This window comes from Vipera berus (genome assembly GCF_964194415.1).
Source record: "Vipera berus genome assembly, chromosome: 12".
In the NCBI taxonomy this organism is placed as follows: Eukaryota; Metazoa; Chordata; class Lepidosauria; order Squamata; family Viperidae; genus Vipera; species Vipera berus.
The window spans coordinates 2,370,026-2,392,830 of record NC_138215.1 but is presented as its reverse complement, the minus strand read 5'-3'; the positions used below and the strand labels follow the sequence as shown (position 1 = coordinate 2,392,830).

General features: G+C 44.3%; 1 protein-coding gene across 1 annotated transcript in view; it reads left to right on the top strand.

The window, feature by feature from the left end:
* Nucleotides 1–22,805, top strand: part of ITGA11 (integrin subunit alpha 11) — a gene marked incomplete at its 5' end in the record, with an annotated part of 163,107 nt that overhangs the window by 36,024 nt on the left and 104,278 nt on the right. The window contains one exon of the mRNA XM_081337310.1: nucleotides 5,114–5,225. Coding sequence (XP_081193436.1) covers nucleotides 5,114–5,225 — 112 coding nt within the window. The remainder of the gene's footprint in view (nucleotides 1–5,113; nucleotides 5,226–22,805) is intronic.

Below are 22,805 nucleotides of genomic sequence, written 5' to 3'. Positions count from 1 at the left end.
AAGGTCCTCAGGAACACCTGGAAATCCGAGGAGGTAAATTGTGTTCCATTATCTGACACGATCACATCAGGCAGACCATGTGTAGCAAACATTCTCGTCAATGCTTGAATGGTTCCTGCTGAGGTCATGTTGCCCACAGGCACCACCTCCAGCCATTTAGAATGGCTGTCTACTGCAACCAGAAATGTGTGTCCTTGGAATGGCCCCGCATAGTCTATGTGTACCCTGGACCATGGGGTGTGTGTCTCCTCCCACTTGTGAACTGGTGCATGTGGCTGTTCTGGCCGTGACCTCTGGCATGTGTAACACCCTGCTACTAATTCTTCTATCTCCTTGTCCAACCCTGGCCACCACAGGTAGCTCCTTGCCAGGGCCTTCATTCTTACTATCCCTGGGTGGCCCTCGTGTAACGACTGGAGAACTCTTTCTCTAAGCCTTGTGGGGATGATGACTCTACTCCCCCACAAGAGACATCCCTTGTGTGTGGATAGTTCATGCCTTCTGGAGAAGTATGCAATGAACTCTTGCCCTGGTGATTTGTCCTGCCACCCACTGCTCACCCATGATTGTACCCTGCTCAGAACCTTGTCCTTGGGGGTCTCTGTGGCTATGTCCCTTGCGTTGAGGGGGCATTCTGGCAGTTCCTGTATTGCCAGTATTTGGGCAGCCGGTGCTGGGTCCGGCTCCGCATCCCTTAGTGGGAGTCTGCTGAGGCCATCTGCGTGCCCCATCTCTTTGCCCGGCCTGTGTACCAGCCTGCATGAATATGCAGACAGGAATATGGACCAGCGTAACATCCGGGGTGACAGGATCTGTGGTGTCTGCTTCTCTGTTGTAAATAACCCTAACAATGGCTTATGGTCAGTATATATTAGAAATTCCCTACCATAAAGGTAGTCATGAAATTTCTTTACTCCTGCAACCACTGCCAGTGCCTCCTTGTCTATCTGCACATAATTTCTCTCTGCAGGTGACAGGGTCCAGGAGTAGTATGCGATGGGGGCCTGGGTTCCATCCTCCTCTTAATGGCTGAGGACTACCCCAATCCCATAAGGGGATGCATCACACGCAATGCAGATTGGCTTGTCCTCTGAAATGTGTGACTGTAGCATTGCCTGCTAACAAGTCCTTCAGTGAGTTGAACGCGTTTGTGTGTGTGTGCGACCAGTCCCAGTGTGCCTGCTTGTCCAGCAGCCTGTGTAACGGTTCTGCAATGGTTGCCTTGTGTGGCAGGAATGCATGATAAAAGTTGAGGAGGCCCAGGAATGCCTGCAACTCAGACTTGTTTTTGGGAATTGGGGCTTCCTTGATTGCCCTGACCTTGGATGCAGCTGGGTGGATGCCCCGAGCATCGATTCTGAACCCCAGGAACTCTGTCTCCTTCACCCCAATCTTCCATTTTTCCCTTTTTAGTTTCAGACCTGTAGCCCTCTGTAGCACAGCTTTCAATCGGTCTGCCAAGACGTCCTCCGAGCTACCCGCAATTAGGACGTCGTCAAAATAGGGGCAAACCCCAGGTATTCCCTTGAGGGTTCTTTCCATCACCTCCTGAAAAATTCCAGGAGCGACGCTAACCCCGAACTGCAGCCGGTCTACCCGGAACGCCCCCTTGTGTGTTATACGATCGTTTGCACTTCTGCCGCCTCCGGGTCAACCGGTAGCTGCTGGTAAGCTTGGGCCAGATCCAGTTTAGCGAACACTGACCGGCCTTGCAGGGACGCAAGAATGCTGCTTATCGCAGGAACTGGGTATGAATGAGTGCTCAGAGCCCGGTTGATTGTCCCCTTATAGTCGGCGCAAATTCTAATTTCACCATTTGCCTTGAGCGGTGTTACGATGGGGGTTTCCCATGCCGCTCCATCGACTGGCGTTAGCACCCCCTGGTCTACCAGCTTATCCAATTCCCGCTCTATCTTATGTTTTAGTGCAAACGGAACTCTCCTGGCCTTCATCCTTATGGGTTGCACCTGGGGGTTTAATTTAAATGAGATTGGGGGAACTGTGTACCTTCCCAGCTGCCCATTGAACACGTCCGCAAAATCCTTGCAGACAGCTTCAAGGGAGAGGCAGCTCTGCGTCTGGTGAATCCCCATGATTCCGATGCCCAGCGCCTTGAACCACCCTAACCCCACGAGGCTGGTCCACTGCCCTTTGACGACCAGTACACTTAATTTGCCCTCGAACCCTTTGTACTGAACCCTCACCAACGCCTCCCCCCGGACGTTAATGGGTGAATTTTGAAAGTCAGAGAGGGTCAGTCTCAAGGGAACCCGTTGGCTGCTCCGCTTGCAAATCTCCTTAAACATTCTGGCAGAGATGATGGACTCGGCTGAACCTGAGTCCAGCTCCATCATGCAGGGGACCCCTTGCAGCTTCACCCTCAATTTTATTTTTGGGGTTAGTGCCACAGGGGCCCCCGTTAGACAAACGTCCAGCCGTCCTGCCGTGTGGCTGACCGTTAGTCCCGGCAACCGCTCCCCGGTACCTGTAGCGAACTGGAACTCCGCCTCCACTTCGTCCAGGCTATCCCGCTGCTTGCTCCTGCAAACCGCCGCGATGTGCCCGGTTTTCCCACATGCCCGACACTTGGCCGACTTGAAACGGCAGGTAGACCAGGGATGCTGTCCTCCGCAGCTGGCGCAACGGGTAGACCGGGAGCTGCTTGTACCGCAGCTGGAGCACTGGGTAGACCGGGGTTGTCCGCAGCCGCTGTGCTGGGTAGACCGGGGGCCGCAACCGCAATGCTGGGTAGACCGGGGCCAATTCGCGCTGTAGCCGTGGAGTTGGGTAGACCGGGGACCGTTCGCTCCACACCTGCACTCCTGGCACCTTGGGTCCGCCGCGGCTGGTCTTGGCTCCCTCACGTTGTCTCGGTTGGAGGTGACGGGTCACTGTTGTCGGTGGATGGCGTCCACTTCCGACTCTACCCCGTCCATGTCGCTGCAACCGCTCAACTGGTGGATGGATCCGCCCTCTCTCAGGTCGGACTCCTTGGCCGCGTCCCAGGCTAGGAATTCCTCTTGGACATCCCTCAGGGTCAACTTCTGCTTTGCGAAGATTTTCTGGCACAGCTTCCTGTCCCTCAACCCACAGACGATCCGATCTCACAGCCGGATTTCTAAATTTTCAAAGTTACAGAGGCAAGCTGCCTGCCTCAGGGTGGCCATGTATTGCTTGGCAGACTAACCCGGCCGCTGGTCCCGTTTCTCGAAGCGATACTGCCAGGCGATCTCGGACGTCTCGGGCTTGAAGTGCTCGGTCAGCTTCGCCAGCTGTTCGCCGTTGTACCCGACGGTGTGGATGTTGTCGGGTGCGCAGAGACCGACCGCCAGCTGGTACGTTTCCCACGAAGGCTTCCCACTCCTCTGGGTGGTTGCTATTGAAAAGGGGATACTGACCCAGTTGTGCCATTCCGCCGTCTCGGTCGTCCTGCGTCTTGGTCCGGGGCTGCCAATTGGATTCCGTCTGCGGCTAGCGTTGTCCGGTGCAGGATCCCACCTTCGTCGCCAGTGCAATGTCGCGTGGTCGCACAGAGAGATGGACACTTGAGCTGGGTAGTACTTCTTTATTTGATCAGGAATGAAGCTGAGGCAAAGGGGTTACCTGGCGTCTCTTTATACCTGCCCAGGTGAATCGCAGCCAATAGATTCAAACCTGGGCTTCCCGCCAGTGCAGGTAGCCAATGGATTTAAACCCTGGCTTCCCGCCAGAGCTGACCATGCCCTGGGGCTGTCAACGACTAGCTCTATTCAGGCTTTCCCGCCAAAAGCGGTTATAGCCTGGAGCTGTCCAGCCCCCTGCTGTGCTGACATTCCGTGTATGCTTTAAGAGCATACACTACAAAATATATCCACAAGCCCCCCTCCCAGCAGAGCAAAGTGTCCCCCCTCCCACTAGAATGGCAGAGCCCCAAAAAGAAAGCATTGAAAGGGACTCTGACAGGCAATTTCAATTCAATTGTCAGTGTATTTTTGACTGTAGTAATGGGGAATGGCCCCACATATTTAGGACCAAGTTTTTTGCAGGGTTGCCTTGACTGCATAACTTTTGTAGGAAGGTAAACTTTATCCCCTACTTTAAATTCCTTCTGTGGAACTCTCCTTTTAACAGTTTCTCTCTTGTAAGTGTCCCGTGTCTCATTAATGCAGAAAGAGAATGCAACATAGATAATGGTAAAAATGAAAACAAAAATTGAAAAATGGATTGGATCAGAAATGGGCAGCTTCCTCATTTATTCTATAACACAGAATTTTGAGAGCTGTACATAATCTGCAGAAGCTGACCAATGGCCCTGTTTCAGCTAACCAGACTCTCCTGAATAACAACACCAACTGTGCCTGTTCCTGGACTGGCGCGGCCTTTTTCATTCATGCTACATTCTTTTGTTTACTTCAGTACTCTCTACATGGAGCTGTCCTTGAAGATATTCCAGAAACTCCAGCTAATCCAGAATTAGAACAGCACAGATAGTTTTTGACATTTTTCATTATACTTGTATAAAACCACTTCTTTGTGAATTGCACCAGCTGTTAGTCAGTATCTGAATGTGATTCAGGTGGGAATTAACATCTATAAAGCCTCATGTGGTATAGGCTCAGGCTATTTATGGGACTGATGGTCTCTCATCATCTCTCTTGGCCCACCAAATCTAAAATCAGAGCATACATTGGGTACCTTTCATTAGTGTTGTCTTGACTCATTAGTTGTACCTTCTCTGTGGTATCATCCGCCCTGTAAAACTGCTGCTAAGTGAAACAAAGTACAGTTCAAATATTAACAGGGATTAACTGCTCCCAGGACCATTAAGAATTATACATATTTTTAAAATTCTGTGGAAGTGTAGAATATTATATGTAGAAACACTTTCTCATGCAGAAGAGTTCTCTTGAGCAGATTTTTCTTGTGAGAGCTACCATTGAACGTTTCCATCCTTGCAGAATTTGAGATAGACTCCAGTAAAAATTAATTTGAAAACTAAGCAATTGACCAATTTAACATCACAAATCCAAATTACTATTCTGTTCTCTTAGGTGTAATTCTATCCATTTGCTGAATTTAGAATTTTGGTTCTTTTCTTGCAGAACTAATTTCTGTTAATATTTATTTGTCTCAGGATACTGTCATACCTTCAACATCGATACAAAGAAGCCAAGAATTATTCCAGGCTCCAGAGAAGCATACTTCGGCTACACAGTTCAACAGCATGAAGTCAATGGGAAGAAATGGTAAACTACACTGTCTTGGCCTGAGATTGAATATTTAGCTTCTTTTCAAATTTTGCTGCTCTCCAGATATGTTGAATATGGCTGTCGGGTTGGAAAATAATGAGAGCTGAAGGCACATCTGAGAGTATCAGTCTGATGAAGGCTGGCTTTTTCTGTGATGTCACCTACAGTTTAGGGCAAAAGTGTAGGGGGTTTTATGCTTTTTTTACTGAGCTGCAACAAAATCTTTTGTTGTCATTGTTATGTGGATACCAGAAATATCAATGCTAAGTAACAACAGTAGTAGTTTATTGAATGATTAATTTTGCGATCTTATCAATATCGATGCTAAAAGATATTCTTTTTCCAAATTGCTTGTGTATTGTTTTATTTATAAAGGAAAAGGATAGAGGCTTGCTCAGTTCAGGTTTTCCCAAGGGAAAAAAAATCCTCCAGTGAGGGGCAATATGTAACATTTTTAGATTTGCACAATACATTCCCAGAGCCCTTGGAAGAAGTAGAACACCAGCATTAATCTAAGTCTGTCAGCATCCAGAAAAAATACGAACACACAAAGTGTTTGAAAAAGAAATTATGTTACTGACACTTGAATACAAATAGTAGTGGTGACATTTTGAAAAAGAACATGTGTCGAGCCCCACGGGCTCGACATTGCAGAGGGGACCACGGAGGGATATGGGGGAGCACGACCGGCAGCACCTGTGCGGCCCCGAAGGCCCAGCGGCACCCGCTCACACCAGCTGATCGGTGGGCGAACGCTGGACACGCAGCCGCACAACCAGCTGAGAGGCGGCCGAAGACGGTTGAAATTGGCCGGGGAGTCCTCGCCTCGGCACGGGTGGCTGGGAGGCGGCTGGAGCCGGTTGCCGGTGGTCGCGCGGCTCGTCCAGCTGGGAGGCGATCGAGAACAGCCTCCGGAGGGTCCGCGACTACGCTAACAGCTGAGAGGCGGCCGGCGGCGTTCACGAGCGGCGTCAGACAGCCCGCCTCGGCACAGCCAGCTGGGAGGCGGCTGGAGACGGCGAGCCGCACGAACGACTATGGGCGCTGTCTCACGGTCTCGGGAGCTGGATGCCAGCCGGTAGCGAAGCGAGCCACTGTACAGCTGCAGTCGGACCGTGGGGGCTGCCAGGGGGCCATGGGTGCGACACGGGGTGTTGCGGTGGTGGGGGACAACATGCACGGGACTTTAGGGGGGAGCAGGACTTACGCTTTCCTGTATGCTGGAGGTTTCGGTGCTAGTGGGAGGGGCTGGGCGTGGGCTGCCGGTGTAGGGGGGTGGAGTATTTACGCAGGCCAGGCGGATGCTGGTCTGCGTGGGGAAGGGGTGGGGCCCATGGGTGGGGCTGCTGCCTAGTTACAGGCACAAGATAAAGGCGCGTTGGGGGCGGGTAGCTTCCAACGCTGACTTTGCACTTGCTTGGATATCCTGTTAGTAAAGGTTCTCTTGCAGTCAACCGTACTACGTCGTCGTTCTTGCTCACGTTCCTCGGCGTAGACGTGGGTGTTTGACAACATGTTCTTTTCCATCAGGGAAATTTACATGTCAAAAAAATAAAAGCAGGGTAATTTTTTATGTAAAGAAAAGCAGATTCACCATCCAGTCACATTATGATTTAAAGAGGGCGAAGATGCGTACAAGCCATTCATATTCTAGAAAATGTTGGAAATATAAATGATTACAGAACTTTAATTTTTAAAAAAATCTATGAACCTTCCATTAAAAATCCAGATTGCAATATATTCACAATTTTTTTCTTTTTACAACCCTAATAATCCCTTGGTTCAGGGTGGGGTCAGGGTGACTGGGTGGAACTGAGCATTTACTGTACGGATACCCTTCCTGACTCCTACACAGAGTTTGCAGCAGATATTTTCTCTTTGCTCCCTGAGAAAGAGAGACATCTGCCACTATCTAGGATTGAATTCTTAACCTTCTGACAGGGAGATGAGTATCTTCACCACAAGACCACCATGGCTGCTCTAGCCTAACATATTCAAGAATAATATGCCTAAATCTATAGTATGGTGTCTTGTCTTCCTGGTTTGAATGCCAAGCACTCAGTCAGAATTTGCGGGTGAAAATGTCTCGTGCAAATGTAATTAACATTTCATACTATTTTTCTAGTGCCCTGGCAGCTGAATGTATGAACTAGGTCTGGAGCCAAGAGTTGCCTTGGCATGAAATTTCTCTCTAGGATACTCAATCAGTGTGCTATTGCAGTCTTTAGGAAAGGGATATCCAGTGTCTGAGCCAACTGTTAAGTCTGTTTCTTTTTTAAAAAAGATGTCTAATCTTACCAATTCAAGAATTAGTAGCTAAAATAAGCTAATATAAGGCCAACATGACTTATATGGTAAAAATATGAATCACTAAACAAACAAGCTGACCGATATATGTCATGCTATCAAAGAATCCAGTGTTGTCTATTGTGTCCAGATTCAGCCAACTCTGCTAAATCTGAAACTGGCAAAAAGCAGATGTACTGGAAAAAAGAGAACTAAAAAAAATATCAAACTTTATTACAACCTATGGGCCAGAAATCACAGCAATAAAACACACAGACATGCAATTTTAATATTTTTTTAAAAAATTGCAACTTATATAAAGTACATTATTATAGTAGTTAGTACAAATATCAGTGGCAATCAGCAAAATCTATATATTACTAAAAATCTCATGTTTTTAACGGAGCAAAACAGTATGTCATAGGGCAAAACATTTTCAACCAAGAAACCTCAAATGGACTAATTTACAGAATGTGTCCAAAATCTGGAGCCTTGGAACCGAAATACAGAACATTTTATAAAACATTTTATGACATAAAAATTATTAAAAGCATTTTATGACAAAATACAAACTTTCATATAACAATTCCTGTGGTTATCTGCTGAAGTCCAACTGTTCTATACAGTTCAACATGGGCTCCTTTCAAGAGAGATACATCTCTGAATATCTCCCTGAATTTTAAGAATTTTTCTACAACATTAGAAGCTCTGTCATTGTGGAAAGCATGGATATGTTTACTGTCATCCAACTTCTTTGTGTTTAATTATTTGATAATTCATTGAAAGGGTTTTAAATAAAAATAAGACTTTCTATATATATAAAAAAGAAATATCTCTGAAAGAATGACCCACTGGGTCACACATTGTCTAGATTGTTTTAAACTTCAACTGTGGATAGGACAGATAAACAAATGATGGCACAAAATAGGGCAACTTGGAAAAACATGTCAGTGTCTTGTCAGATAGAAGCAGTGATGGACAGACAAATTTGCAGAATTAGAACTGAAGAGAGTTAAGAAGATGGCACACAGATTTAAACTGGTTTGACAATTAAAACCACAACTTTATGTTAAGGTGGAAACTAGATGAATCCTGAATTGCCAACTGCAGATATTCCAGAATTCTAGTAAGAAGTACTGGGAAGGAAAAAGCACTCTAAATGTTCAGTGACAGTGTCAAAATCTTGGTCTGCGTAGAAAAGAATGAGGTAATCATAGCTTTGGCATGTCACCAAGTATTTAAAAATGAATTTGCTTAGAATTTTGAATGCATCTCTCTCTCTCTCTCTCTCTCTCTCTCTCTCTCTCTCTCTCTCTCTCTCTCTCTCTCTCTCTCTCTCTCACACACACACACACACACACACACACACACACACACACACTTTCTCTCTCTCTCCCTCCCTCCCCCCCACCTTGGGTCTATTTAAAGTTTTTCAGCAGAGCTGCTTTCTTCATTTTGAAGTTCAAGGGAAACAGCCAAACGTTACCCATTTGGGGGAAAGGCTTCCAAGTGTAATGATGATAGTGGAAAGTATGAAAAGAAAGAATTCAGAGATATTCCAAGAGAGAAGGGAAAAAGTCATTTTCATGCTCTAAAATATAGCCAACATATTAGGTCATCCTCTTTCTTCATTATCTTTCCAAATTGGCATTGAAGCTTGTTCTTTCCTAATTTATTGAACTTGGCTCTTTTTTTGTCTAAAATAAGCACAACTTATTTTAGAATGTTAAGAGTATTTTTCTTTTTTCAGAGTGAAATTCAAAATTTCTAATTTTGCTTAATTATTAAATATTCCAAAATTTCTGAGTCTTAAATTCTATATACCATCTGATTTATTCAAACTTCATTTAAAAAGATTTTATAAGCCACTAGTTGGGATCCGTCACAACCCTGCTTAGGTTTCCCAATTTATGTGATGCAGCTTATTGGGATTCACTGGATAGTTAAATAGCACAAATGGGCTTCTGATCCCTGGGGAATATAGATAAAAACCACTAGATCCAATTATTTAATAATGTTCTCCTTCTGTCACATTATGCATCTGGGTGAGGGGCTCTAGAGTCTCCTGTTATTTAAAGAAAACCATTCTGGAATCCTTTTCTCAGTTTTCTCCCCAAACTGGCTCAAGAAGATCCACCTACAAAAATAAGAGCAAGACACAAAAACATAGGAATGAACCGGATCTGCCCCTTTCCCAGTGACAGCTCACTGCTACTCCATCTCCAGTCACCTGGTGATCAGTCCAAGCAGGGTCCCACAGCAATGCATTGTAAGATAGTTATGATACTTGTAGGTGAAGGGTGGCACATCTTTCATCTAAAGTGCTCCTCTAGAATCCAGCAAAGAGACCACCGAGCCAGCTTGGGCATCTCTCAAGCTGCACCCCTAAGCACATCTGGCAGCTGTTCCATTCAGCTCCTGGATAGGAGACACTCATTCTAGTCTGCCAACAAAGAAGCTGATTCACCTCAATTGAATGATGGGGTCAGTCCAGAGGACTGAGCAGGAGGAAAGTCAGGAATTCAATATAGCTTGGAGTGGACAACAGCATGTCCTATTTCCCTAACATTGATATACATACCCACTATTTCAGTTGAGAAATATATGCTTATATGACCCATCAGCCTGTGCTGTCCCACTCACTCTCACACACACACACGTAACTGTACTTTAGTGAGTTTATTAATATTCGCCAGCAATTATCTTCACCAAAACCCAGTAGCTACTTGAAATGGGATGTAGCCTGTGCTGGAGTGAACTGCGTTGTTGTAAGCAACCTCAGCAAATGGAAGTAGGTCCATCCAGTTTGTCTACTGGTAATTAAAAAAGCATCTTAGATATTGTTCAAGTATTGAGTTCAAACATTCCATCCCACCATTCATTTGATGATGACTAGATGACAGTCCCTGAGTGGTCCCCAAAAGGGACAAAAACTCTTTCCAGAACTCCAAGGTAAATTGCACCCCTCTATCCGATATGATGCGTTGGGGTGCTCCATGCAATTGATAGATGTGCTGGACAAATAGTTTTGCTAGGGGTTTTGCTGTAGGCATTTTTGTGCAGTGTATGAAATGTACTTGTTGGAGAAAAGGTCTGTTGTGACCCAGATGACTGTATTTCCAGTACTCTCTGGTACTTCTACTATGAAGTCCTTGGAAATTTCTTTCCAAGGAGCTGAGGGGGTTGCCACCGGCTGCAGCAGTTCCGGTGATTTCCCTTGCAATCTTTCTGCTGCTGCACAAGTCAGGCAGCTGGCTACATAGCTTTCAATGTCCTTCTTAATGGATGGCCACCCAAATTGTCTTTTGACTAAATGCAACATTTTCACAAAGCCGAAGTGACCTGCCGATTTTGAGTCGTGGCAAAGTTGCATGAATGCAAGCCTCTGGCTTTTTGGTATGTACAACTTCTCCTCCACCCAGGGTAGTCCGTCTGTGATGGTGCATAGGTTTTTTTGGTTTAGGAACCATTCGTCAGTCTCTAAAGCTTTTCTGAATTCAATTCCCACTTGACTAGCTAGCGGTTTCTGTAGCTTGGCTGGTGCTCAGGTAGTTACGCGCGCTGCCAGCTGTGTTTCAGGCATGAGTGGCTATGTTACACTGGGCCAGGTGCTATTGTATTGTGGCATTCAAGATAAAGTGTCTGCTAGGAAATTGTTTTTCCCTGGAGATGTTTTATAGTGAAATTAAACTGGTGGAAGTGTTGCGACCACCAGGCTTATTTAGGGGTGAGTTTCCTTGGAGCTTTTAGTGCTTCCAGGTTCTTATGGTCAGTCCACACTTGGAAAGGGATTTTTTTCCCCTCCAAGAAATGCCGCCAGGTGAGGAGAGCCCACCTCACCACGTACGGCTTCTTCTCCCAGACTGCCCACCTTTGCTCCGTTTTGGTGAGTTTTCTGGAAGTATATGCACAAGGTTGTAGCACCCCTTGGTCATTTTCTTGTAGTAAGACAGCCCCTACCGCTACATCACTGGCGTCTGCTTGAATTACAAAAGGTTTGTCTGTATTGGGGTTCCTTAGGACGGGTTCAGCTAAGAATAATCTTTTTAGTGTCTCAAATGTGGCTTGACATTCCACTGTCCATTTCAGTGGCTGGCTGGGCTTTGGCTTGCCCTCCCCTTTAGTTTTTAGTAGGTTCGTGATCAGCAAAGCTATTTGGGCAAATGAGTGAATAAACTGGCGGTAGAAGTTGGCAAACCGCAGGAAGCTTTGTAGTTGCTTTTGCATGCAGGGTTGTGCCCATTCCAATACTGCTTGGACCTTCTTGGGATCCATCTCTATGCCGTCAGGGGAGATGCAGTACCCCAGGTAGCCTATTTCCTCCTTATGAAATTTGCATTTTGATAGTTTGGCATAGAGGTGAGCTGCCTGCAGCTTATATAGGACTGCTCTAACCAATTTCATGTGCTCCTCCATGGTCTCTGTGAATATGAGGATGTCATCTTGGTAAACCAGCACCCCCTTGTACAGGTGCTCCCTTAGCACATCATTTATTAACTGCATGAAAACTGCCAGAGCCCCTTGTAGTCCAAAAGGTAGAACCCTGAACTGGTAGCATCCTAGGGGACAGTTAAAAGCAGTTTTCCATTCATCTCCCTCCTTGATTCTGATTCTGTAGTAAGCTTCCCTCAGGTCTACCTTGGTAAAAGGTGAGACAGCATGTCTTTCATAAGAGGGAGGTGGTATAGATTGCTTTGACTTATGCCGTTCATAGCCCTATAGTCTATGCAGAGAAGGAAGTTTCGGAACTGGATAATTTGCAAGGTTGCAACCGGCAGGGGGTCTCCCACTTTGCGGTGGATTCTTCCTTCCCTTCCCCATTGTCAGACATGGTTTTGCAAAGTCCCCCAGTAAGGGTCTTCCTTCTGGGATGACTGTTACTGCAGATCCTGTCTAAAGTAAGGGCCCACTTCAAACCCTCATCCCAAGAAAGCAGAACTCGTGGAAGCAGTTTTTTCCAAAAGGATCTTTTATTGGGAGAAGTTGACAGTAGACATAATACACAGGATCTGAGGATTTCCCACTCAGATCGATAGGTTAAAGTGTCCCAAGCACAACCCCACCCCATAGTTCATCTGGTCAGTTCAAATGGGCCAATCCCCAGGTGTTAAGTCCTTCGTGGGAACAGGGAGATAACATCAGGCCATCTCCGCTGTAGCGGCAATGTTTTGGCAGCTTTTTGCACCTTCTCCTGAGAGCGCGGAGATAAACCAGTTGCCGGAGGTTGCATTTCATTCTTCCTCCCCACCTTTGCTAGCTGACATCAAGGGAAGAGAAAGTTCACAGAAGAATAATGCAGGAAAGCAAAGATTTACATTGTAGCAATAGAGCACTCCCCTTCAGGAGTATGGCACAACCCAGGAAGAGAAGAGAGTGAGCTTTGGGTCAGGATGAAAAAGGAAAAAGAATGGGTTAGGAGTAGGTTAGGAGTGAGTTAAGAGGGGGAAGGGGAACCCTGTAGATATGGATTCTGACAACGAGAGTTCACGAGGCAAGAAAAGTCCAGAGTTCATAAGGCATGATCCACATGAAGGCATGGTGTCAATCTAAAGAAGGCAAGAATGACAATGATCAGAGAATACACAGCTAGGAAACAAACTGAAGAAGCTGAAGAAGCTTCTTGAATGAAAAGTGAAATGTCTTCAATGGAAAACAAGAAAAGTCCAGTTGCCTTGTGTAAAAGCATCTTTGAGATAACTATGACCTGGATGACTGAGAATCTCCATAGACATTTAGGAAACAAACACTTTCCCAGCATTGCTTTCATCTGTCTGCTGTGCTAAATAGCCAGCTTCCGCTGCAGCCCATCAAGAAGGGCAAGGCTTTCTCCTCATGATTAATCTGGCTGACCTTCTCTGCTCCTGCCTTCTCTCTGCCCTACACGTTCTTGGATCAGGTGCAGCAGGCAGTTCCTCTTCCTCATCTCTAACCAGCTGCAGCTGTCTGCTTTCCCCACTGGGAGCCTCAGGATTGTTTCTGCTGCAACTGCACTTCAGCCAACTCCCTCACAGACTGCTACTCAGAACCATCAATCAACTCAGCTCATCAGGTGCCAGGAACTGGTTCATCCCCCCTCCCCCAGCTGACATCTAGAGAGGTATCTGGGGAAGTGTCCAGAGGAGTCATCACACTGCCGTGGAAGTTCCCTGATGGACTTTGGTCCAGTTTCTCTCAGTCCAACCTATCTCACAAGACTGCTGTGGTAAGGAAATATTGGAGGCAAGAGTGCCATGTATGCTGCTTTTGATTCCTGCAGATGAAGTGGCACAAAAACAATAAGAAAGACATGCTTTTGTAGTGCTGAAGGTACTGGATTCTAGATCTCCCTTATGCAAAGAAAGTGGCTAGATGACTTCCATGTCTCTTCACCCTAGAATGGAATTTGGAAAATGTCTATCTACCAACATGCTTTACCATCATGGTATAGTCCATTACCTTATATGAGGAAGCTTTAATCCTAGGTTAGTTTCTTGGGTTGCTGCTGCTGCTGGTGGTGGTATTCATGGGTGAAAGATCTGAGGGTGTAGTAACAGCATGACCCATCTGAAGTCCCAGTGATCAGTCAGCTGGGGTATGTATTTGTGTTCCAGAAGACTGATAGAGTCATGTTTGTTTGGGCAATTTGAATAATGGCTACATTCTCATCTCAGAATATGATTGGAATTCTCCAACCATCCTTTATGACACATTATGAAAAGCAATTGGTGGCTGTTTTTCTTACTGGCAGGAGAAACTAGGAATGGAGAAAAAGGAATTGGGAAATCAAGTGATCACTGCTGTGAACAGTTCTCTTGTTAAATATACTGAAAATAAAAATGGACATTTATAGGAAATGGAAGAGAGGGCATATTCCAAAAAAGGATATATGGCACTTGAGCAACACCTCCCAGGAAACCTCAAGTCCCCAAAGAATTCCCCTGGGCTAAAATGTTATACAGACTACATGGCAAATCTTATCCATTGCACTTGAGGAAGCCTTAGTGAGCTGCAGGCTGAAATATCTGGAGAAAACTGATTAATACCTTTGTACTGACCTTTGGAAGCCCAAAAAGTCTTGACCACAAAGTACAGCATACCTGGGCTACTTCTATTCCAAGAAATCCATACATTGTCAAAAGCTCTGCCAGAAAGGCTAATGCTCAAAATGAGGTGAGACTTGCGAGAAACATCCAGAACACAAGAAAGGCATTTTTAGACATGTCAGAAATGAAAGGAAAGGCAAAGAGGTTGTAGCTTTGTTATGAAACAAAAGGGGTGAGTTGATGGGAAGAAAGCGAAACCCCCATTTTTACATTCTCAGAAAGGAGATGGTGCTCCAGCTGGTCATGGTTGCACTGCTCTTCAAAGTTCCTTCTGCTTTCTCAGAGCCTCTCCCAATTTTCATATCTTTGGACTTTTCTATACACCCCCAAAAGGAACAAGATTCTTTTTTCTTTCCCTGCCTTCCGATTTACCTGTGTCCCTCTGAATGCAGACTTAGCCATTTCCAATCCTAGGAAAGAGAAACATAAATAAATTTAATTGTCAGACATTTTCTCTCAGATCTTTGGTTTTACTTCTTTTTCATAAACCTAAATGACATATTCTCACTGGAGAAAAGTACAAAGGGGAAAAAAACCTACTCTGGGCTTTGGAGGGTCAATATTGTAAATCACATTGTGAGCCTATTGTTGGGATTACATTTTATCAGTATTGCCTAAGCATATCACATTCTAGAACATGTCCTCATCCTCACCCTCTCTGAATTCTGTAATGCATTAGATGTCATGATCGGCCTTTGGAGAGAGGCTCTGTGAATATGCAAATGAACATATGTTCATTTATAGGGCCCAATTCAAACCATGAACTCATGCTTTTGTGAGATTTATTTGGATGCTGCTTGCTCAGGGTCTTTAGAACTAGGCAATTTATAAGTGTTAGCAAATTAAAATAAGTTATTATAATAAAAGGTAATGTGTTTTGCTGAGTGTGCATTCATGATCATTGGAAGATGAAAACAAAAGATGGACACAATAAGCAAAAGTTTTCATATAAATGCATTGTCTGGAAAAGCGAATACAGCTAATCCTCAATTTATGACCATTTCAAATTATGACAGTGCTGAACAATGGGACTTACAACCCTTGCCTGAAGTTATGACCACTGCAGCACCCCTGCGGTCAAAATTCGAGAGCTTGGCAATCCACCCAACTTTATGATCCACCATAGGAATACTGCAGCACACACACACCATATCAACCCCCCCCCATCCTATCCTGCTGGGTTCCCACAAGGCTTGGGATGGAAGGCATAAGACCCAGTGGGGTGGGAAGCTGACCCAAGGCTTAACCACAATGGGAAGAGCAGGGATTGTGGTTGTTAAGCAAGGCAACTGCCATGACTTACAATCATAATTGGCAGGCTTCATTACAGTTGTAAATCAAAAACTACCTGTACCAAACTTTATTATTATATTTAGATAGCAATATATATATCAACAAAAGAGCGTATATAGATTACTGAAGACATTTTGAGGAGAAAAATAGCACAAACAGCTTTAGAAATGGACTAAAATTAAGCTTTAAAGAAATGACTAAGTGAGTGAAACTAAAAATGACCAATTTGTTCACCCTGATTAAGCCAGATGTCAACGCTGCTAACATCGAATGTTATTGCTTGAGAAGAGATGAAGTAGCCATTTCATATATTAAAGTTGTGTATTGCTTTAAGAGATTCAGTTTAAAGTTGGGAGGTGGGAAGAGGAGGATTGCACCTTTCAAGGCCATCTCTAACTAAAGAAGATAAGACCTTGGCAGGTTTTCTAATGGAAGGGAAACTGATTTTTTAAATTAATTGGAGAATATGATTAATGACAAAATTAGAAAGGTGGAGAATTGTGTTTTAATATATTGTGCAAGGGGCGGAGATTTCAGATTCCAGCTTCCTTCGAGCAAGCATTTGCCGGTGTATTAGGCTAATAAAGGACTTTTAAGGTAAACAAGGCCTCAGAGTCACTTGAAAAGCCCACAGGTCGGAAACATGACACCAGATTTCCTGATGATCCATCAGTGTTTCACTACTGCTCTTTTTGTCTCTTTGGATCTTCAAAACTATGGAGATAATTTGGGTCCTTTTTTGAAGTAGTTCAGCCCAAATTTAGAATCTGTCCTGGGCAAGCAAAACTCATACCTGTCTCAATTTCTGTTATCATTCAATCCCTGAGCTATAATAAGGAATAGGATTCTTGAATCAGGCAAAATTAGGTTTGAAGGTGCATGCTTCAGCATATTGTAGGAAAAGAGCCATAATATTAAGCCAAAATACAGAAGTTGTTTGGGATGTGCCATTCTATGAATGTCTATGGAGATTCTCAGTCATCCAGGTCATGGTTGTCTCAAAAGTGCTTCCCCCCCCCCCCCAAAGACAACTGTATATGTTTTTTCTTGAGGAAGAAATGTTTTTTTCCTTGAAGAAGAAGACATTTCACTTCTCATCCAAGAAGCTTCATCAGTTCTGACAGGATGGTGGGAGAACCATCCTGTCAGAACTGATACATTGGAGATCAAACCCTGTTAGAACAGAACAAGATACCTGAAGGACAGTGAATAAGGTGCAGTGAAGCTATTATACCATTAAGGCTTACTGAGTACTGAAAACACCAAATTAGAAGAAAGACCAAATGAAGAACAAAAAGAAGAATGGCAAGGCAAAATGCCTAGTACATTAAAAAAAATGCTAGGCATCTTAGGTGCAATCAGTTGAGCACCATTGGCGTTGACAAAACCACTATCAGTTAATTGCAAAAGGCAGTTTTACTTAGAACAGCTTACATCCTGTGATGATACCTCTAACACCATAAAACATCAGCATCTGCCTATCCCAGATCCTCGGGAAAGACTTGATAGATGAATAAAAATGCCAAATCCAGTCTGAATATCTGGCTGACTGCAATGAACCATCATCATCATCATCATCATCATCATCATCATCATCATCATCATCATCATCATCATCATCATCTGTTCATCTAACTTTGTAACTGTATATTCTCCAACTCTGGCCAGAACACTGCATTCACGGATCTTGGTGCCATAGCAAAAAAACCAGGCTGTTCTGAACCAGTCTGTCTGGCCTCACCTCCTCTCCAAATGGTTGGTTTTTACTATTGTGTTAGATGATAGACATTTGTGATCCTGCTGCTCCTTTGGATGGAACTCATAGGAAGATGCAAGGATTATTTTAAGACTCTTTTTGCCAAGTGTTTCTACATATTCATTTGTTTCCTTTATTCATAACACAATTTAAATTTGTGAAAGAGCAGAAATCTGAGGATGGCCTGACCCAGCCAGAAGCCAGAAGCCTCATGCTTCCATGCTTGCCACTGCCACTGAGCGTGTGAACCAGAGAAGTTGGCAGGCGACCTTCATGTCCTTGAGGTAATAACACTTCTAGGAGCAGACATGACGTTCTCAGTCCTACTGTACAATGATATGAAAAAAAGGATGAAATAGCCTCAGGGGAGGCATCATCAAATCTGCTTTGAAGATTTACAGCAATAATTGCGCAGTGCTGATCTGTAAAAGTAGTTAGTCATTTACCCCATCCATCTTGGCTGGCTGGATATTGAATGCACTAGGTTCCAGTGGGGGTGGGAAGTATGGCTGGCTTAATACCAATTTTTGCTAGACATTCCGAGCACAAATACAAGGAAGCTTGAAGCAGTTATGCATTTAACACCATCATCCAGTTTACTCTTTTTGGAACAAAGCTACTGTGATGGGGGTAGGGCGGTCTAGTCATCCTAAAGCATTTCCATATGAAAAAATAAACATAATTCCAGACTTAATTCTGTCAGTAGAAAACTCCCTTGCCAACTGAGAAGCCAGCACAGAATGTCCACTTGTAAAATTTAAAACAATTTAAAACTCATTTTTGAACTTAAACTATACTGTAATACAATAGTCCTCGTAAAATGTGTCAATGAGTTTCACAAGCTAATTATGTTTTTTGTGAACAATTGCTGTCTTTTTTTACATTCTTCCATGTATGAGAAATAGTGGAGAAAGTATTACATGCAACAGTATAGGACCTGATTTGTTCTGTGTATAAGAAGAACACAAGACATTATAGCCATGGTTTTCATATTACAAAGCTGCACTTACTACGTTAATATATTCAACCATCTTCTTAAAAATCCAGTTTTCTCTCTGTCGTTATGCATTGGTTCAAACCATTGTTCCTTCACTCTTGCATGTTCAGTGCCCTTTCTTCCTTTCTAAGCGATGCTCATAAAAATGAATCAGATGGTAGTCAACAGCAATATACAGAAGCCACAGTTATCTATAAGGTCAGTCACAAAAGAGAAAGAAAAGAGAAATAAAAAAACAACCCAAGAAAACAGCATCAAGAAGTAGAGGAGTATGCTGTCTATTGTGTGGAAGTGTTTGGCACTCAGATGGAATGGAACAGCCATGCTGTAAACCCTGTTGGACCATATCAGTCCTGCCCACCCTCATTTCTCCCTCTATGCTGAGGATTTTGGAAAAGCACAGGGGCCACTGAGGGAAGGCTATTGTGTAACAGATTGGTCAGAAGATAGATGAATAAGGGGCGAGTAAGCAGGATGAAAGCCTGCCTTGTAACACTTATGTGTATAAGGATAGATTTCTCTATGTCAAATGTACCACAACAATACTGGAATGTGGAGAGTGGGTGGAGAATTCTTCAACCCTTGTTCTGTACAGTAGCCCCAATTAAACCGTCCCCCAAAATATGTGTTCAGCCTCTAACGTTAAGGAGCAAAGGAGAACCAATTGCTTCTTCTCTCCTTGATTCAGCTGTCAAACAACTTTATTTCAGCAGTGGATACAACCTCCCTTAAACCCCATCATTTCCAAATAAGCAAGCCTAGCACTGGATTCAAATATTTTGAAAGTTCCAGTGTAGAATCGGAGCAGAAGCCCTGGACAATGGAAAACAGAAAGAGCTTTGGGAAAAAGGAAAGGTGAGAGTGGGGAAGAGGGGGAGAGAGTGGGAGAGCTGTGGTGACAAGACAACCCATTCTGCATTTTTCTTGTTTAAAAAATAATAATCTTGGAGATCGGAATTGGACAACTCACTGTGGCTGTCTGGCCCCAGCCAATTCGCCCCAGGGCAACTGGCCTGGGGACAATTCAGTGCAGGATAATTCAACACGAGGTAACTATACTGTTATCCACCACTCTTTCTTTAACTATTTTAATTTTTGTCATTCTCATTTCATTTTGTCCCTCCTTTACCACCCTTCCTTTAATGATTCTATTCCACCATTTCTTCGTAATAAAAAGAACTAAGTGAATCACGAAATATAAGACAATAATATTGAAGAAATGGTGGGACAGAATCATTAAAGGAAGGATGGTAAAGGAAGGACAACATGAAATGAGAATGACAAAATTTAAAATAATGTTGAATAAACAGTGGCAGATAACAGTACAGTTATCTCTCAATGAGTTATTCCACAACAAGTTGGCTCTGGTGAGTTATCCTACAACGTGTTGACTGGGATGAGTTGGCCAGGGCAAGTCTGCTGTGGCAAGCCAGCTGTGGGGGTTGTTCTAGACCAGGGGTCGGCAACCTTAAACACTAAAAGAGCCACTTGGACCTGTTTCCCAGAGAGAGAAAAAACACTTGGAGCCGCAAAATGTACACGTGGGCGAGGGGGGGAGCTTGACTGAAGAGTTTAATTAAAAAGAAATAGAGGCTGCTGTGCATGAGTTCTCTCTCTCTCTCTCTCCCTCTCTTTCTCTCCCCCCTTCCCTCTCTCCGATCTTCTGCTCACCTGGTAAGCTCTCACCCATTCTTATTGGGCTGGCTCTCCTGCCCTTGAGAGCTGCTGCTTCCTGCTGAGATGCAGCAAAGGCAGGAGCCCTGCCCAATAAGCTTGTCAGCTTCTCAGAGAACAGCATGAGTTACACACACACACACACACACACTCACAGAGAGAGAGAGAGAGAGAGAGAGAGAGAGAGGAAGTGCAAGTGCCTCTCTCTGTCTCTGTCTCTCTCTCTCTCTGCAACTGGAAGCCACAGGAGAAGGCTGAAAGAGCCGCATGTGGCTCCAGAGCTGCGGGTTGCCGACCCGTGTTCTAGACCAACTGTTCCCAACCTTTCCAGCTTGGCAGGCTCACCCCATATGAGTGGCAGGAGCATGTGCACACGCACAACTCTATTTGGGTGAGTGGCGGGCATACACGCCCTCCACTCGTGCGAATGGAGCTTCATGCACGTGTGCTTGCCCATCTCTCCTGCAGCCCAGTTTCGAACAGGCCTCAGCCCAGTAGTGAGCAGTGGCCGGGGGGATGGGGACCCCGGTTGTAGACCCCTTGAGAAGGGCAATGGGGTTGGGGTTATAGTTAGAGTGTGAATTGCCTGCCAGTAATATTGTACTTAGTGTTTTCTACAGGTTATTAAATAGTAAGCGCATGGCTATTTGGGATGAAATAAGTAAACTACTAATTAATATGTGTCAGAACCCATTCATATTTCATTTCTATCTATCTCCTCTTACCCAAAAGCAAATATCACCTTTCCCTGGGTTCTGCCATACTCCCAAGGGGGAGGGGGGATGTGCCCTGACACCACTGGATGACATCACCAGGGCCCGCTGCCTTGGAAGAGTGAGGCAAATTCTCAGGGATGACTCACACCCTGGCTGGTACCTGTTTACTCTTCTACCATCAGGTAGGAGATACAGAAGTATAGCCAGCTGCACCAACAGGCTGAAGAACAGCTTCTATCCTTGGGCTGTCAGGCTTCTGAATGGGAAATAACTGTATGATTAACTTGTGAGGCCGGTGTGTTGTGCAATTAGCTCACATGGTGTAACAAGATGGTGGGTTTGTTGTCACTGTGAGTTGGGGGGGCACGAAGGGGGGCTCAGCCAATCTCACTGTATACATGTTGTACTTTGATTTATTGCCTCTATTTCCTCTATCTGCTACAATGTAAGCTTTTGCTTTCGTTTATTGCGTCTGCTTCCTCTATCCACTATAATGTAACTTTTTGCTTTCCTGCGTTATATCTCTCTCTGAACCTTATCTCCCTCAACTGTCAGCTAGAACAAGGGAAAGAATAAGGAATGTAAACTCTGTGCCTGGTTTATTTCTACACTCTCAGAGGAAGGTATGAAGAGCCGCCCAATCATCGCTGTGTGAACCAGAGACGGGCCAATGTTATCTTCCCTTTTCCCACGATGGACCTAATACCTGGGGATTGGTCATCCCACACTGGCCGGATAGACTATGGGGTGGGGTCTTGCTTGGGGATACCTTAACCTATTATTCTGCATGGGAAATCTCAGATCCTGTCTATTATGCCTGCTATCAACTACTCTTAATAAAAGTTCCTGTTGGAAGAAATCACTTCCAAGAGTTCTGCTTTCTTAACATGTGTCATTGATTGGGTCCTGACAATATGTCTAGTTAAGGTAGATCTGACAAAAGTCCTAATGACACACAAGATGGAACTAAAGAGTTAAAATTTTCTGCACTTTCCTTGTATTTTTGAAGCTTAGAACTTTAAGAGAATGAAATGAAAATGATCTATCCCTAATGTACTTCCTGCAAATACAGCAAAACATGATACTCTACTCTGGCTTTCTCTTTACAACACCCCTCTAAAGAATATCAATTTTTTGTCTCAGTTTATGTATTTTATTAGTATTTGTGTGGGTGTGTGCATGTATGTGTATGGCATCAATAATACCTTTCAACATGAAGGACTATTAGGTCTTCATTTCCAGCTATTCCTCTAGATAAAGAATTAACATTTTTTATCTCTTTAAAATTTTGCTGCATTGTTTCATATCTCTGTTTTTATATTATATTACTTTTGTATTCCACCTTTTCGCTAGTACAGAGGTGTCCAACTGCCGGCCCACAGGCTGGATGTGTCAGGCTGAAACTGCACCCACCACATTGTCGGCAATGGAAAAAAAGTTGCGATATGTCGCGACACGTCATGTGAGATTGCAAGTTTGACACCCCTGCTCTAGTATCTCTAAATTGCACAAATGAAAGGGGAGTTATGCTCATTCTCCTCCTCCTCCAACAACAACAACAACTCCCACTAGAGAAGGGAATGGGTTCAAATGAGCAAGGGAAGAACCTTTGGCTCCTTGTCCCAGACCATTTCATCACAATGTTTTTCTTCCAAGTAAAGACATAAGCACTTCCTAAAAGTGCATATGGCTGTAAGATCTTCAGCAGGAATACAATGGCACTCTACAGTGTTTCATCTGCCATTTCTCATGCTGGCATGGGTCTCATTTTGA